Source organism: Plasmopara halstedii, assembly GCF_900000015.1.
Source record: "Plasmopara halstedii genome assembly, contig: Scaffold_2547, whole genome shotgun sequence".
In the NCBI taxonomy this organism is placed as follows: Eukaryota; Oomycota; class Peronosporomycetes; order Peronosporales; family Peronosporaceae; genus Plasmopara; species Plasmopara halstedii.
In genome coordinates, this window is record NW_020189454.1 from 253,527 (window position 1) to 270,063 (window position 16,537).

Consider the following 16,537-nt stretch of genomic DNA (forward strand, 5'->3'; position numbering starts at 1 on the left):
CGTGCTTTGACGCAAACTCAAATCGGAGGTGGCGCTCCACACGCACATCCACCTCCTTGCTCAACTGTAAGCAATACAGTGAGGAAATTTTTCGGCGCCGTTGCACCCATCGCTCAAAGCGCACTTCGTCATCTGTAGCGCTTTCGCCAGCGGCGAGCACTACAGGTATCGTCCGCATTGCGGGTACACCTCGTTGAGCACGTAGAGGACTGCGATAAACGTCCAACGAAATTTCATGTGGGACCAAGAAACGAACTCGAATAGCTTTCCTTTCGGCAAGCCCAGCTTCCGTAATGTCCGGGGGCCCGATGATGTGGACGCGTAACGATCGGGTTACCGCGTCCTTCGGTTCCACAGCGATATCCGCCGGGCGGAAGCCATATTCCACACGAGGATCAATGACTAACCGTGGATGGGCGTCAATCAGAGCCGCCTTGCGGGCAACTTCCAGCTGCCGCTTCTGTGCCTCATCGAGGTCATTGGTGATTATACCACGTTCCTCAGGTGACGAGAAGTCAGGAAACGGACATGGGGTCTGCAAGGCGCGAGCAGGGCTCGTCTTACGCCGCTGGTGCGGCTCGCCTTCCTCGTCATTCCATCCAGGAAAAGGAGTGTCAGACTCGTAGTCGACCACCTCCACGTCCCCAAACGAAGTTATTTTAATGCTTACAAAAATGACTCTACATTGCAAGAGGCAATTGATCTATGTAACGAAGGGTCTTCTTCCAGACATATTGGAGCATTCGTGCTCTTGAAGGAAGATTTTTAAATTGCGGTCCCTTCAATAATCTATGTTTACTGTGTTTCCAAATACTTCTGCTGTTGGATCCATCTGCCAAAAAACATGAGGAAGGGAGTCATTATCAATTTTCTATTTAGAAAGTGCGCTGCAAGGTATGCAGTTTAGTCTGCTTCAACAAATGAAGTAAAGTGATGAACGAAACACGACTACTTGGTGTTGATTGCCGTGATCAAAATACCAAATTTCACCAAATTAACGTCTGCGAAAATGAGCTTAGTTTCTTAAATTGTGGTAATTATAAGATCAATGAGCCTGGCGTATTATTTACGCCTACACAGAGCAATTCGAAAAAAAGTGTGCTGCTAAATGCATCGTTCACTGGACGAGTGTTGATGAGAATATTGGCACTACTTGAAGGTATTCGATCAATTCCTATCTTGGTAAAGTTCTGATTGTTTTTATCGTACCTCTTCACGAATCTTGCTGAAATAAATTTGGAGTAGCTCAATTGTGCGAACTACAGCGAAACGTGAAATCCTAGACAAAGACGACGTTGAACAATGAAGCCTGATTCGACGAGTCCAGAGTGACATCGTCGTCAGTATCAGACTACAGAGGGTGCTGGATTGTGTCAAGTTCTGGATTCGATTGAGGAGCGTCTAACTTTACCCAAATTGGACCAAGCGCATCAATCTCATCTCCTTCGCGCCCAAATATTCCACCAAGTTGATATCCTTCGGGAGCGTCGCAACCCGCTTTGTTATTTTCATTCGATGTGTTATGACCTCCTTCGAAAGAAACCCCCTTGTTGTTCGTGAATCTGACGTAGCAAACTTTTGTTTTACGGTCGGCCTTTACAGTATGCGCTTCCCAGTGTGTGATGTATTCGTCAGGGGCCAAATCAAAAGACTGACATTTCTTTTTTCTACCGTGATACCGATCGATGCTCGCACCATGTGGGTACACGTAAGACATGACAATGCCATCCACACGATGACCATGACATATCGAGATAGACTTCACTTTTCCCCCATAGTCCATCCCGAGGATATCGTAAAAATCCATCCCATGAGGTCCACCTATCGCTGGACACGTCTGAAAGTCATTACGATTCAGTACATCATCACCTTCAACAAGAGCTAGCGCAGAAAGGAAGGGGCAAAAGAGCTTCATGGAGGTAGTGCCGCTATCGGGGAAGAATTTTTTTTTGGAATGAATTGTTCTGACAAGTGCTGATAGCCAGAATGGGTGTTTGTCCGAGTGTGGTGTTGTGTATAGTGTAGTCTCCTTTAAAAACAGACCTTTGTATCTTGAAGTCTCATACCCAAGAATCAAATGACGATTGAACATTGCTGCAGTTTGTAACGCATTAGCTGTTAACTTAATTACAAAACATATGTCTTTTCATATAAAAATATTGATCGCTTTTACACTCCACGTTGTACAGCTATACAACTTCTGTATAAACTAAATGTATTGTATTTTAAGGCAAACGACATGTAGCCTTGTACTTTACCAAGATAGGAATTGATCGAATACCGTTAAGTGGTTCCAATGTTCTCATTAACACTCGTCCAGTGAACGATGCATTCAGCAGAACACATTTTTTCGAATTGCTCTGTGTAGCTTTTTTTGGTTTAAAACTCCGTGCGAAAATCTGATGACTTATACTTTACCGCTAGCTTGCAATAGTATATTGCAAATAACAAGCTGTGCTACAGAGCATTATTTTGATAGTGGCTTACTATTTTAGAAAAGTTTGAGAGTTCGGCAAATATACTTGTTCTTTTAGTGTTATGCATGCGTAATTCAGTGTTGCATAATGAATTTGCTTTGCTAGTTGCGCTTTTTATCAGATAATATTTGCGTTAGATGCATTACTTATAAATGACCCTCTACGTTTTATGTGTTTGTTTGGTTTCCAGCCTTCGCTTTTGAATGAAAGTATTTTCTATATGTAATGATAGGCAGGTAATAATTTTACTTAATATCCGGAGGATTCTAGGCGCACGAGTAAGATGGAGCTAACGATGTGCATCGTGCCACCGCACGACCATTGAGAGGTCCATAAAAGACAGTAGCAGCCGCAAAAAAACGAGATAATTACAAATATTTCACGTGGAGGTTAAGTTGGATAAATTGTGAATCCGAGAAAAGTCTGTGCCGCTGAGTCCAGAGCAAGGTGGTGATATCAGAAGGTTTCGGTCTCCTTCGAGGCTGTCCGACTGTGGGAGAACTTCGTTTCAGGGCCAGGCTCATGTTACGGTAATATCCAAGCATCGGTTTGCCTTGTCTGCTTTGTACAACGCAACCTTGCGTACGTCTATTACTAATTCAGTAACGATCATGAATATCTTGCGTAGTCTCCTTGCAGTTCATATCTACTTAGGGTTTGAAAATCCTGTCGACGAGGAAGCGAGAAGCCGATCAAAGTGACGGTGCTATATTTACCCCATTACAGTGTCTATACTGATTTTGCCATTCCTGTACTTGATTACCTGTAATTATCTCTACGATACAGTACATGAGTTACGTAATCTAACATGTCCTATCTGATTGAAAAAAGAAACCGCGGGAATCTGCTTGAATTTCTTAGGCCATCTTTCTATGCGGCAACCTCACCATATATTGCAAATCTGTTCCCTCTAGCATCTCTGCCGTCACGTATGCTCATTATTCGATGCTTTTAACTTGATCATGCTGATTTATGTGAACCTATGTATGCACCAAGCAGATAGGTATCCAGCTAGCTATATCCAGAAGGAAGGGGAGCGTCCAACGACGAAAACTCAAGACTGTAGCAAACTTGGAGTTGTCACTTGCATGAATTGCTAATTTGAGTGATTGAGCCACGCACTAAGCACAAACTGCTCGAAGGCCTCGTCAATATCAAATTCTTCATATGATCGGTTCAAAGGTCTGTCCTAACTGATAACCGGAGATTAGATTTTTTCGAAATTTCACGAAAAAACACTGCGTACTTAAGCTGCTTTGCTTCCAGTATCTTCTGCATCCACTAGCACATAAACTATTAAGCTTCTTACTTCTAGCACTTGAAGTACTTATTATCATATGCTCAAGCTAAAGTTTAGGTTGAATGTGCGAAGTATAACACGTCATATTTGTGAAGGTCAAGACAGTGTCACTTATTACCAAATTCGATTTAGCAGTCATATTTACAATAACAAGAAACTTTTAGTCAAAACCTTTATAATAAAGACTTGATATCGTTATGATATTTGTGGCATTTCTTTAAAGAGGTTAGTAGCAGGAAGGCTTTCCCGACGCTGAAATTGCCGATCGCTAATCGCAAGTCGCAATTACAATTTCAACAAACGGCCTTTCCGAAGCCAAATCGTTGATCGTGTATCGCGAATTGCTTTGGAACAATCGGCAGAAGCAAAACCCAGCATTTGCAGCTGCCTGGTCTTGAATTAGATGCTGTGATCAAAACCCCTAAACTTTCAATAAATTTAAATTTTGAACTGAGATGGGCGTATTAAAAAATGTTAGAGCCAAATGTAAGGTCTCAATGGGTAATATTAACTCAGTGGGTAATATTAACGCCAAGAAATATCATCGACTGCTTAATCGACAAGCCAGCGGCGTGCTCGAAGCAGTTGTCCCAGCGAGACCGCAGCCGCAAAGCATCGGACCGTTATCCAAACAAAGGCCCTCTCTGTAAATTGTACGCCTCGTCTGTTATCTAGCGGGCGAAACAAAAAAGTGCCGCACCGTCAAGTGGCGGTGCGAGTGTCCAGCGTATCCTTTCCAACCTGGTCTGGCTCACTTTCATTTCTGCGCTTTTCCCGCCATCTGCGTCCCCTCGTTCCTCTCGATAATGACTCAAATAAACATGTTAAATACTAGTCCTATGAGTCCGACTACGCTGAACTCGCCATGGACCAAGGATGGTACCTACATTATCGAAGCGACGCGCAAGGCCCATGCGTGCTGTAAGACGTGTGATGCCATCATCGAGGCTGGTCGTCTGCGCGTAGGTGTCGTATATCAGCACCTTAATGGCTTCGTATGCATCAATTGGCATCATATCGAATGCTACAAGTCCGTTAGCCATATCCCGCTTTGTTGCTTTGAGGGCTTAAATGATCTCAACCCTCAGCAACAAAAGGTGGTCGAAAGATGTCATCTTGCAAGAAACGAGTCTCAGTACCTCCCTGAAACCCATACTTGCGCGGCATAAAAGGATGTCTGCTTGCACAATCCTTATCGATTGACGCACAACATCTTAATCTTAAAGCTATCCATGGATGTACATACGGATTGTGCGCCCATTTATTTAAGTCCAACTACGATTGTAGTATCAATATGTAGTAAAAATAATGCGAAATAGCTATAATTTACGGCTCAAACTTTTACTTCTAAGTTATCTTTTGTACTATTTGGCCTATTTTCTATCTGAGTCCCTTAATAAATCAAGTAAGTCGGAAAACTGAAGTCAAGCACGCCATGGACGTGACGATGGAGGACCATGGAAGCGCATCACACGAAGAGAAATTTCGCACATACAATGAAGCATTAGTGCACGCAGCCACATGTTCAGCGACAAAATGCGATGCGCTTGATGGACGTTGCCACAAGGTTAAAGCTAGTATCGATCACTTTGTGCGCTGTTATGGCCCACGCCGCAAAATTTCTCCTATTGAAAGGTATGTGGGTTTGTAATATTGTAATAACCGCTTTCATGTCTTGCGTTCTTACTTCTACTTGCTATTTGTAGCTGTGAAATGTGCTCAAAGATTTGGGGTTTGCTCTGTTTCCACGCAAAGACATGCCGCATGCCTTTAGATCAACGTTGTACCGTTTCGCAGTGCGATTATTTACGCGACAAGATTGCACGCAAGCGTGAGAATGATAGACGTGAATTACAAGAGGCAAAAGTCAAGATACAGATCCAATTAAAGGAATGGCCTGTTGAACGGCGCGTTGCACAGGTCGAAGCCGATCGACAGCAAGTTTTACAGCTTATAGCTGATATTCGCGCTGGAAAGACGCGTCAGCCACAGGTCATACAAGCTCAACAACAGCCCATGATGTCTACAAGCTGAAATGGGTTAGTAAAAAGGAGAAAAAGGAACGATGACTCTGCATCAGTATTCGTTGATCTCCAACTCTTGCGTGTGGACTGTAACATATTTTTTATTATTCGTGTTTATATAATTTTATTATTTTTAGCTGGGTTCTGTCAAGTGTGGAAGGTGAAGTATTAATAATCTTTTTAATTAGTCATGTTACAACAAGAGGGTTACAGTATTAAACGGTTGTGGGATGAAGAGACAACAACTGTATGAGGATCTTGTTTAACGTATGATGCCAAAGTTGGAGTTATACAAGAAACGACCGAAACCTTTAACTTGATGAAAACGGGCGTTGGAGCAAGAGACTTCATCCTTCCGACTTGAATCATCAGTTTTGCTGCAGAAAGGAAGGTGTGATAAAAGTTGGATATTCGACATCATCTACTGCTATGGCTGCGATTTATCGCGTGGGCGAACGTGTCGATGGATTGTATGATGAAAATCGAGACAATATGTGGTATCCAGGGCTTGTACGATGTATACATCAAAGTGAAAGTGGAGATACAGTGACTTTTGAAGTGCTTTACGATGACGGCGAAGCTGAATTAAATGTTCGACCGGAATTTCTTCGTCTTCATGTACCGGGTACAATTTGTGTTGGAACACGTGTGCTTTGTCATTATGACGGTGGAAGTGAATTGTACCCAGGTCAAGTTAGTGATGTACAGGAGAATGGAAGATATGGTATTGCGTACGATGATGGAGAGGTGGAGCATGATGTTCCGATTGAGCACATTGAAGAGATTAATGAAGAAACGGAAAACAAGAAAATAGATGAAGCAACAGAGAATGGGAATATAGAGGCAAGTGAAGCTGTAAAAGATCTGGATGATCCTAAGCAGGTTGAAGAATCGCAGCAAAATGGAGAAGGTAGTGAAATAGAAGAAACTGAAAATCATGCATTGGATGGTTTTAATGGTGCAGATACGTTGCAGGAAAATACTGAACGTGATCCAGAGACACCAGCGCTTAACATATCGCTAAATTTCGAGCAAAAGCTTCAGAACGACATTCAAAGTCACGATAATTTTGCAGAGCCAACAAAAATTTTCGCACAGCATGCGTTAATACATGACTCTCTTGAGCTACTTGAGAAGCGGCTTGGTGATCCAGCTTCTACTAAATCCGTTTTATCTACTTTGGTAAAGCAAATGCGAGCTTCTCCACAGGATACAGCTGAAGGGGTGAATACTCGCAATGGTGAGCGTCTAGTCCTTGACGCGCTTCGTATTCATCAATCCCACGCAGTTATTCAATGCTATGGCTTTGTGCTGCTTCGACGACTGTGTTTCCTTAGTACTCAGAGCGCACAATTTTTTGTTCAGCATGGCATTGTCGAGTTGATTATTCAAGCCATGAATGTATTTCCGGATGATGCTATACTGCAAGCTTCAGCCTGTGGCGCGCTGGCGGTTTTCACAACGATACAGACTGGGCTGAATAGCCTTATTGAACATCAAGTTGCAGACTTGGTGCTAACGACGTTAATTTACCACAAGACGTATAGTGTACATACGCGTCAAGTGCATTATTACGGATGTGAAGGTGAGATGCTAAGATGCTATGGTACTTTTGAGCGTATATTGATTGCAGATGATTTTAAATCTAGTGTTATTGGAATTGTGTGAGCTGGACGATCGTCAGACTTTCAATATGCTATGTGGTGATCAAGACGGATCTATAGGTGACATGCCCCCCATTTCATTACTTCTCTTTCTGCTGCGTCAAGGGCTTTCGCTTGATGATAAGAAAACTTGCTGTGCAGTTGGAAGCTTACTTATGTGGTACGCTGGTGTGTTTTCTTCACAAGTTTGAATGTAATCTGATATATATTTTATTCTTTAGTTTAGCAGCTAGTGGTGAGCATGCTGCAGTTACAATCATGAATTTGAACGGAGTCGCAGAGCTCTCATCAGTTATGGCTCGATACCCAAGCGAAGCCAGCATTCAAAAGTACGCGTCCGCTGCTTCGAAACAAATGGCGCAATGCAACTCACTGTCACTGCCGACAACGAAAATAAAGGAGGTAGCTCATGACATTTCACGAGAAACCAAGTCTACTATGAATAAAAACTATATGAAGAGTAGCGCACATCAGCGGTTTACAGGTACTGGAAAGCGGAAGGGTAATTGGATTAGCGACTACGAAGCGCCGATGTCTTCACGTGGCTCGAAAATTGCTCAAAACTCTAGCGCTATGCATCGACATCCAAGAGAGTGGAACCACGATTACGCACACGCTGAAGCAGGTTTTGGGGGCGAAATACGCTATCCAAAACAGGCTGCGTCGGCACCACAGCCATCAAGCAGACTTGTGCTCCTTGAGGGAACGAATGGCCGTGATTCTAACTACAAGTACCGACAATTGTCAAAAGAAGCTCGACGAAATGAGCTTTATGAAGCCTATGGCATGCCGAATCGCGGTGCCAAAAGACCCCATAGACCAAAACGAAGCCAACAAAAAATTCATCATGTTACCGCTGAACAAACGTGGGCGACCGATTCGTCGAATTTTAAATCACGCACGCGACGTCTGAATTATTCTGACCGCGACTGTTCTAATGATGTGATGTCTAATGGACAGAATGATTTGAAACATCAAGAAAGTGAGTCGCTTAATTCGGCTGATAGACTCGAAAGCCATCAAGCACAAGTTGCGAACAGAAAGAAAAAGAGCCCAAATGCTCGTACTGCGTTTCATGTGAAAGTGGAAAACGACAATCAACTGCGCGTCTTAAAAGACACTACTTATCATTCTCCACCACACTGCTTGGGTACTGCGACAAAAAGAGCGGCAAAAGCACGGCGAAACCGTCTTTCTGGTGGAAGACCGAACGATCGTCCGTCAGAGTCGTTAAATGAATACGCTCGCCACTTGTTTCAAGAGTCAGCCAGCCAAGGAGGAATAAACATGTCGAGATTGACACCACGCGAGAAAGAAGAGATCCGAGAGCGTGAACGACTGAGCTTTGCTGATAAGCTGCACAAGATGATCGACCGAGCCAAATTAACGCTGGCGAATGGCAATACCGCTTCAGTTCCTGTCCAACAGCACGCGATGAAGCGGCTTCAAAAGTCAAATGCATCTGGTAGGGCTACAAGGAAAGCACAACAAGTGTCCTCAAAACTGTCTGAAAACAGTTGTTCGCAGTCACAGCAAACGTGCACCCCAGTGAGCAGAACATCAAAGCAACCTACATATTCATCACATCGAGAATCCCTAGAAACAAGACCGGCGAAACCGACTTTGCAAATGTCAAAGCGTATAAAGCCTTCAAATGTCGCTGCCTCAAGTCTTGAAATTTCACGGCAAAAAGCGAGTTCTATCAAGAATCTACCCGACTCGAAATCGCGAGCTGGTATAGAAGCTGTCAAGGCGACAACCTCCGCTGATATTGAAGACCTGACAGATTCGAATGTGAATGCTGACACCGTTATAAGCTGCGATTCTCCAGCAGTAGTCGAAGTATCTCAAGTGAAACGCGAAGATGCAAATGCTGTGGATAGTTCTGTTCCAACACCCACAGTTCAAGTCGAGCCGGAGGCTTCGATCCGTGATGAAAATATTAAGATAGAGGTGGATTCCGTGACATTCAATGATACGGTCCACGACATTATAAATGATGAGATAACCAAATCAAGTGAAGAAAATGTTGGCGCGAATACTTTCTTAGTGTCAGCGAGTGTTAAATCTGTGGATGTCAACGTTGCTGTGCCCGTGCTAGTTGAAGAAACTGCGGTAGATAATTCGTTCAATCTACCGCAAGATGATGCACAGCAGCCACGTGAAGCGTTTGTGGAAGAAGTTGATGTCGATGCTGAGCTGAGGAACGAGCAAATCGATGCGATGTATGACGATGCATTTGTTGATTATGACGACAATGGCGACGATGAAGATATGATCGATACTCAAGTTGATGAGCTTATTAGTTCAGTAACGAATATCATAGCAGATCCTCCCATGCAAGAAAGCAAGAGTGGCGGAGCGTTATACGATGATGAAAATGATAATTTCGACGATGACGTGGATCAGGTCGAGGGAAGTGCAGCAAAGGATGAAGCTAACGCAGCAATAGAATTCAATGTTTTCGGTCAAGATCAAGTGGATATTTTAGAAAATAAGCGTTTATCAGTCGAAGAGGACGTTGCTGTCTTTTCCAAGGATGGAGACGAAGGGAGTTCTTTGCTGGGTATTGACACGAACGAGACAATCGATAACGCCGCTGATTCATGTTTGGTAAAAAAGGAGGAAGAAGATGAAAGTGTTGTCGACAAGAATTTTGACGAAGAAGAACAAGATACCGTTGACAAGTACACCGACGAAGAAGAGACTGAACAATACGACGAAGAAAGTGAAAACGCCATGGACGCACTAGATACAGCGACCAAAGCTGATACCTGTTTAGATCATGCAGTTGGCTCATTGAATGAAAATGGCGATATACACAATCACGAGACGGTCTTAGGTGTGGAAACTGTTGGTTCGGAGGTTAGAACGCAAATGGACGATGCAGTCGAATACGATGAGCCAGTGGATCAATTTCATGTTCTTCAGGAAAATTCTGAAGCTGTGGGCCCTCTGGATGAGCCAGATAATCCTGAAGAGGCAAATGTTTCTTCTTTCCAGCAAGTTCAGGATGATTTGACTGACGAGAGTGAGCTTCAGGCCGAGGCCGATGAGGAGTCAAAGGAGCTGCCAGTGGATAGCTCCATTCGTAATGATCTGTCTGCCGTTTACGATGAAGACAACTTTGATGACGAGGACGGTATCAACGAAAGTGAGCCAGATGAATCTGATGAGATTCAGTCTTTTGAAATCAAAACAAAAGAAACAATCGAGCTGCTTGAAAACAAAGAAAAAGAGGCAACAATAGTCAACGCTCTTGTTGATTCTGGTCTTGATAGTTACGAGTCGCATACATTTGTTGCTCAAAAGTCCGAGCTTGTTGTTGAGTCAGCTGCGTACGATGAAGGTCAAATTGACGATGGTGAAAATTATGCTGAGAATATGTCCACTGAGCTCAAGCCTATAGCTACTGAGATGGCAGAAGCCGTGCTTTCACCAACAACAAGCCCAAATGACGAGGTAGATTTTATTTTGAGAAGGGAAGTCAACGATGACGCTGCATATTCGACACCTAAGATTGATGAAGATTATGATCGTTATGAGCAAGATGACGAAGCGGGAGTTGAGCTGACTGACGAGTCTGGAGGTGATCAAGAAAAGGGTAGTAAAGGTTCAACTAAGGAGTCGCTGATATATGACGAGTCCTCGGGCTGTGTTGAGGAGACCCCACTTCGTAATTGGTCAGTCGACGAAGAGGGTAAAGAGTCTTATGACGACGCAGACGTGAGAATTGATGCTGATGTTCCCAATTTGAATGGTAGCGACGGTGTCATTATCGCTGCATCGTCAAAGGAAAGTCCTACAATCTCACCGGCCGATAGTGAAATGCCTGAGAATGACATGAATCTGACTGATACTGAACTCGTAGACGATAATGTTGACTTGTTAGTTCTACAGCCAGCAGCTGTTGACGATAACGACTTTGACAAAGGTATGGAAGAGCAAATCGTAAATACATTGAATGAAGCAGTCATAATGAGTGATGATGCCGACATAGCCACGGTGAAAGTGAAGATAGAGTCTGAAGGCTTTGTTGATAATCTCGATGGCTCACGCTTGGAAAATGACACGGTCCTCATTTCTGGATTGGAGAAAATGGACAATCTCGATCCGAAAACGGCACTATCCAACGATGAAGAACAGTCTGCGGGTCAGGACGACTCGATTATCCCTGCTGTCAACCATGTCGAGCAACCTAGTGATGTAGCTGCTGACATGAAGCCAGATTGGGAAGGACAGTCAGATGAGCAGGATGAAGAAGATGGTACGCATGAGCCGAAATTGGAACTCGAATTCACCCATGATAAAGACTCAGTTGAAGTCGATTTTGCTGCAGAGTCTTTGAATTTGGTAGAGCCGTCAACAAGCGATTCACACGACGAATTTGCGTACGAAGATGCCGAATTCGATGATATAGAGACTGATGATACAAATGGAAGGACAGATGCGGTGAAGGAGCTAGACTTGATATCAAACAAAGCTGCACCTGGCGACGAGGAGCTTATCTCTCGTTCTGAGATTACTCAAGCAGATAAAGCTGAATTGACTACGAGTGATGTTATAGAGCAAGAAGCTTTTGATATGCAGGCTAATGTGGATGAAATTGAATCGGGAACGTCATCAAATCTATTGGAAGCCAATGCTGTGGGCGCAGAGAGGCAAGTTGTGGATGGTGTTGTTGCCAAGACAGATACAATCAATATATGCGATAGTGAAGAGAAACCATCCGATGGTGTCCAGGAAAGCAACGATTTACCGGACAGCGAAGCTGGCCTTGAAGAGGAAGAAGGCGAGGCTATCAATGTTATCCCCATTTCTTCGATAGAGTTGGAGGAGTTAGCACCAGACGCAATAAATGATGAAGTCGAATCTGTCGAAAAGGAGAGTGCGGAAAATGCCCATGCCGAGACGTCGGATAGTAAAGATGGAAAAGTTGGCAGTGTCGAGCTTGATCCTCGTCCACCTGAACCTACAGCGTTTGATAGTGAAGAGCTAGAAGACTTACCTGGGAGTAAAGCTCTATCGTCTGATAAAGAGCCAATTGATCCCGATATTGAAGACATGCCAGCTTTTCACGAAGAAGTGAACGGATTGCAAGACTCTATGTCTGAGAATGATAATCGCACTAATATTGAGGAGCAAGCAAATGATGCAAAGCTTGAAGAAGATCCGAGTATGGTGGCTGCGTATGGCACGGCGGATGAAATTGTAAAGTCTATGGCTGATGCTGCAAACTCTGCGAAGGTAATTGATATTTGTGACGTTGTACCTGATGCTTCCAGTGACACGCTGATGGAAAGTGTCCAACAAGATGAAGTGGCTCAAGAAGTGGTACCAACGAGACATAATTCTGCATGGACGCTAGAGCAACTTGACAAGATTGCAGACTTTAATACAGCTGTTGTAGAGCCCGTCGGTGCTGCCGAGACTGACGACGCATATGATGATGACGACGGTTTTAACGACGGTACTGAACCGAGTATACTTTCTCGAGTTGAGTCTCATGCGGCCGCGCATCAATTCACTGAAGATGAGTACGAAGATGATGAGTACAGTGAAGTTGACACTCCACGTACAGATGCAGCAGCACAAAGCATATTGCCTCCGATCCCTTCTCGTGAATCAATGCTGGAGGAGAAGCCGAACGTTTTGGAAGCAGAAGTATACAAAAATGAACAAGACGAGTACAATGATGATGACCATGATGATCGACTTGTTAAAGATTCCATTAAATTCACATCACGAGCTGATGGTTCGGGTGAATATGAAGACATTCATGAGGATGACACTAATGACAAAGTGCAAGCCACTTCTATTCCTCTTCCAGTCGTTCAAGCACAAAACAATGACGTCGAAATTGGAAAACATGATGAGTATTCAGACGAGAGTTACGCTGACTCAGACGGTTAGGTCGTTCCTTTATTTGGATGTGTCACGTCCGTTTTGCCTCCCGTTTTTTGAATGAGGCGAGTATTTTCAATGACAATATCGTGACTGAGAGCTTTGCACATATCATAGACACAGAGCGCAGCAATCGACACACCTGTCAGTGCCTCCATTTCGACTCCCGTTTTCTGGGTGACTTGCACCTGACACTGAATTTCAATGATATTGGGTTTAATTACTTGAATTGTCACTTGACAGTCTTCTAACGGAAGTGGATGACAAAATGGAAGGAGTAAACTTGTTTGCTTTGCACCTAAGACACCTGCAATCACGGCAGTGGATGCAATGGGGCCTTTTGGACCCAATAATTGATCGCCTCCGCCTTTTAATAATTCTGTTAAGACTGTAGGAGGGAGGCGGATCGTTGTACAAGCAGTAGCTGAGCGCTGCGTTATCGGTTTTGACCCAACATTTACCATATGAGGCAACGCACGATCTTGACTCACGTGTGTTAATTTCCATGCGTCATCTGCGGCGCTAGAGTACACGCGACTAACGAAGCGTAAGCTGCGAACTGCGCGCTGCCACATCATGCACCCAATACTTAGTTCAATTTTCAAAAATCAAATTAAACGAATATAATATAATTTTCTAACTACAATTTCAATTTGAAATGGCTGAAATTACACTTTCACTCGTACCAAAAAGCCCAAGACAAGAAGCCAGCGCTTCTGCTCATATTCTCTGCGGTTTTCTGCTCATGGCAATGGCACAGCTCGCTTCGTCCGCGCCTACTAGTGGTACAAGTTCCAATTCTTCGACTTCTACCTCGAGTCATAAGACAGAGATCCAGACGTTGCTCGGGCAATTTGACGCCCAGATTAATACGATGATGGACTATCCCGCGAAAGACACGATTAATGCCTTGACGATGCTGGCAGAGCGCGCTGAGTTTGCGTCAGAGATTGTTAGCTTTCTCGAGACCAAGATCCATCGGGTAAATGAGCCTCCAAAAGAGATGAACTCTGTTTTCTCTTCTATGTCTATCTGTCTCTCTTATTTCTTCGAGATCTCTTTGCTCTTCTGCTGTCCTTCTCTCAAGGATACTTAATGCACTTTTTAAAGCGACAGATAGAATATTTAGAGATAAAGCATTGATTTCACGACATGATTCAGTCAACGTAACGAGGTGTTAAACGCTGATGCTGCTTTGTGTTGTTATGTGCAATAGGTGGCGCCAAATTGCAAATTACCCATTTTCTACCTCACAGACTCGATCTTGAAGAATTTACGAGGACCATACATTCCACTCTTTGCTGCAAGGATTGTTCCTCTTTATTGCAATTGTGTGCGTCAGGTACGATCGGTCTCGACGCGTAAAAAGACGCTACTAATGACACGCTTGTAGGTCTCGGAAAAGGATCTCAAACGTTTTATACATGTCCTTAATACGTGGGAATCGACGCAATTGTTTAGTCAAGATGCTATTATACAAATGCGAATTGCTGCAAATCACGCAATGCAGTTGACTGGATCTGGAAGTACAATACCCCAAGTGGCGACTATAAGCTCTAGTGTGAAACTGGCACAACAACAACAAGATATGGAGCTACGTTCTTTACTTTCAAAGCTTCAGAATGATATGGGCATTCATCCGACTGAACACATGAGCTTAGAAGAAGTGCGAACAAAGAATCCGAGCTATTATAAACAATTGCTCGAATTCCATGCAGCTTCGAAGAATAATTCATCAAGAGAACTTATGGCTGGGAATTTACAGCGAGAAAGACCGGGAATACAACGGCCTTCGATTATTCAAGACTTTCGACGTCCGTCGCCACCACGTGACGCACGTGCTAGCCGACAACCACAGACTGTGCCGTCCCAAGCTTTGCACTTACAAAGATCACGACCAGGTGACGCTCAAGATGATGCTACCAAGTCTGCAAATGTAGCGCATTTAATGCAATTGTTAAAGCGAAAACAGCGTACACCGTCACCTCCACAACCAGTTCAAGAGATTACAAATGATCCACCGCGTGCACCAGATGCTGCTGCTGTCATGTCGATCTTGCAAAAGTTAAAAGGAATGTCTAGCGGAAACGCGCCGTCGAGACCACCTGAAAATCATTTAGAGTCTGACCAGTCACTATCGATGAAGCAGACTCCATTGCGTAATGATCATGCGTCTCGAATGTGGTTTAGTGACAAGATTGTGGCACACAAAGATCGGGTCGAATCAAATGTTCAGAAATTATATGCTGCATTGCCTCTTGTATGCCGTGAAAGTGGTTTACGCTTTCGTGAACAGGCTCAATTGAACGCTCATCTCGACTTTTTATTCCAGTATAATCGTGCTCGCAAAGAGCGTGGCAAAGGTGGCGTGTCGAGGTCCTGGTATCCTGACGAAAACCAGTGGGTTGCTGATTTCTCCGGCGAGGTGGCACCTCGCGAATGCACAAGTAGCAGTTTCTTTGATAGAAACGCAAAGGAAAACGAGAATACGAGTGAACAAGCTTTGTGGGAGAATGCCCGAGTCCCAGTGGACGAATCGATCACTCGGTGCCGGATCTGTGGTGAGAATTTCTCAAGAAGTTGGGATGAAGAAGAGGAAGATTGGATGTATACAAACGCAGTTACTGGAACGATATATGGCACTGGGATCAATGGAGATGAGCAACAAGAGACTATTTTTCACAAATACTGCTATGACACGGTGATGTCGAATACAAAGCAGATTACATCCGCACATCTTATTCCTGCTGAAAGGGATGTGGATGAAAAGCGAAGTGTGAGCGATGATGATAGTAGAAATGATCATCACAGCGGCGTGAAACGAACGCTTCAAGAGGTATGTTTTGTAAAGGATTGTTGATTGTGGCTTGTGTTTGACAGTTTTCGCTCTCTTTCGATGTTTGGATTCCAGGATGACAGTGATAGTGATGCTGATGATGTGAAGCGAGTGAAAATTAGCTCAGCATGAAAAGAAAGCGAGATGCACGTTTTTGCAAATGTAATGATTAATGAGTGGTGCTGAATGGAAGTTGCCAATGTACTGCTTCAGCTCTGTCTTTTCCTTCAATTAATTCTCAGGTCTCAGCGTAAAACACTGTCCTACTCAGGCGCTATACAGGAAGCATGGTGAATTTATTGCAATCTTTTATTGCAAAATTTTGTTTTTTT

At 43.8% G+C, this 16,537-nt stretch overlaps 6 protein-coding genes across 6 annotated transcripts; 3 read left to right on the forward strand and 3 right to left on the reverse strand.

Moving 5' to 3' along the window:
- Positions 1-1,351: 1,351 nt before the first annotated feature.
- PHALS_04273 (Mannose-binding lectin) lies at positions 1,352-1,915 on the reverse strand (the record flags this gene model as incomplete). The annotated part of the gene is made up of 1 exon (XM_024718359.1): positions 1,352-1,915. One exon carries the CDS (start codon positions 1,913-1,915, stop codon positions 1,352-1,354), a length of 564 nt encoding a protein of 187 aa, XP_024583765.1.
- Positions 1,916-4,274: 2,359 nt separating this feature from the next.
- On the reverse strand, positions 4,275-5,196 carry PHALS_15000 (uncharacterized protein). Its single transcript, XM_036407159.1, has one exon. It carries the CDS (start codon positions 4,818-4,820, stop codon positions 4,602-4,604), a length of 219 nt encoding a protein of 72 aa, XP_036263411.1. The 5' UTR covers positions 4,821-5,196; the 3' UTR covers positions 4,275-4,601.
- Positions 5,197-5,212: 16 nt separating this feature from the next.
- Positions 5,213-5,811, forward strand: PHALS_04274 (p300 cbp acetyl-transferase; the record flags this gene model as incomplete). Its single annotated transcript, XM_024718361.1, has 2 exons — positions 5,213-5,412; positions 5,484-5,811. 2 exons carry the CDS (start codon positions 5,213-5,215, stop codon positions 5,809-5,811), a joined length of 528 nt encoding a protein of 175 aa, XP_024583767.1.
- A 419-nt stretch (positions 5,812-6,230) lies between these two features.
- Positions 6,231-13,378, forward strand: PHALS_04275 (Armadillo-type fold; the record flags this gene model as incomplete). The annotated part of the gene is made up of 3 exons (XM_024718362.1): positions 6,231-7,386; positions 7,451-7,625; positions 7,687-13,378. 3 exons carry the CDS (start codon positions 6,231-6,233, stop codon positions 13,376-13,378), a joined length of 7,023 nt encoding a protein of 2,340 aa, XP_024583768.1.
- A 66-nt stretch (positions 13,379-13,444) lies between these two features.
- PHALS_04276 (Molybdenum cofactor biosynthesis pathway protein) lies at positions 13,445-13,944 on the reverse strand (the record flags this gene model as incomplete). The annotated part of the gene is made up of 2 exons (XM_024718363.1): positions 13,445-13,462; positions 13,558-13,944. 2 exons carry the CDS (start codon positions 13,942-13,944, stop codon positions 13,445-13,447), a joined length of 405 nt encoding a protein of 134 aa, XP_024583769.1.
- An 83-nt stretch (positions 13,945-14,027) lies between these two features.
- On the forward strand, positions 14,028-16,337 carry PHALS_04277 (mRNA cleavage and polyadenylation factor I/II complex, subunit Pcf11; the record flags this gene model as incomplete). The annotated part of the gene is made up of 4 exons (XM_024718364.1): positions 14,028-14,351; positions 14,586-14,711; positions 14,763-16,205; positions 16,281-16,337. The coding sequence occupies 4 exons, from the start codon at positions 14,028-14,030 to the stop codon at positions 16,335-16,337; spliced, it is 1,950 nt and encodes a 649-aa protein (XP_024583770.1).
- Between the last annotated feature and the right edge of the window lie 200 nt (positions 16,338-16,537).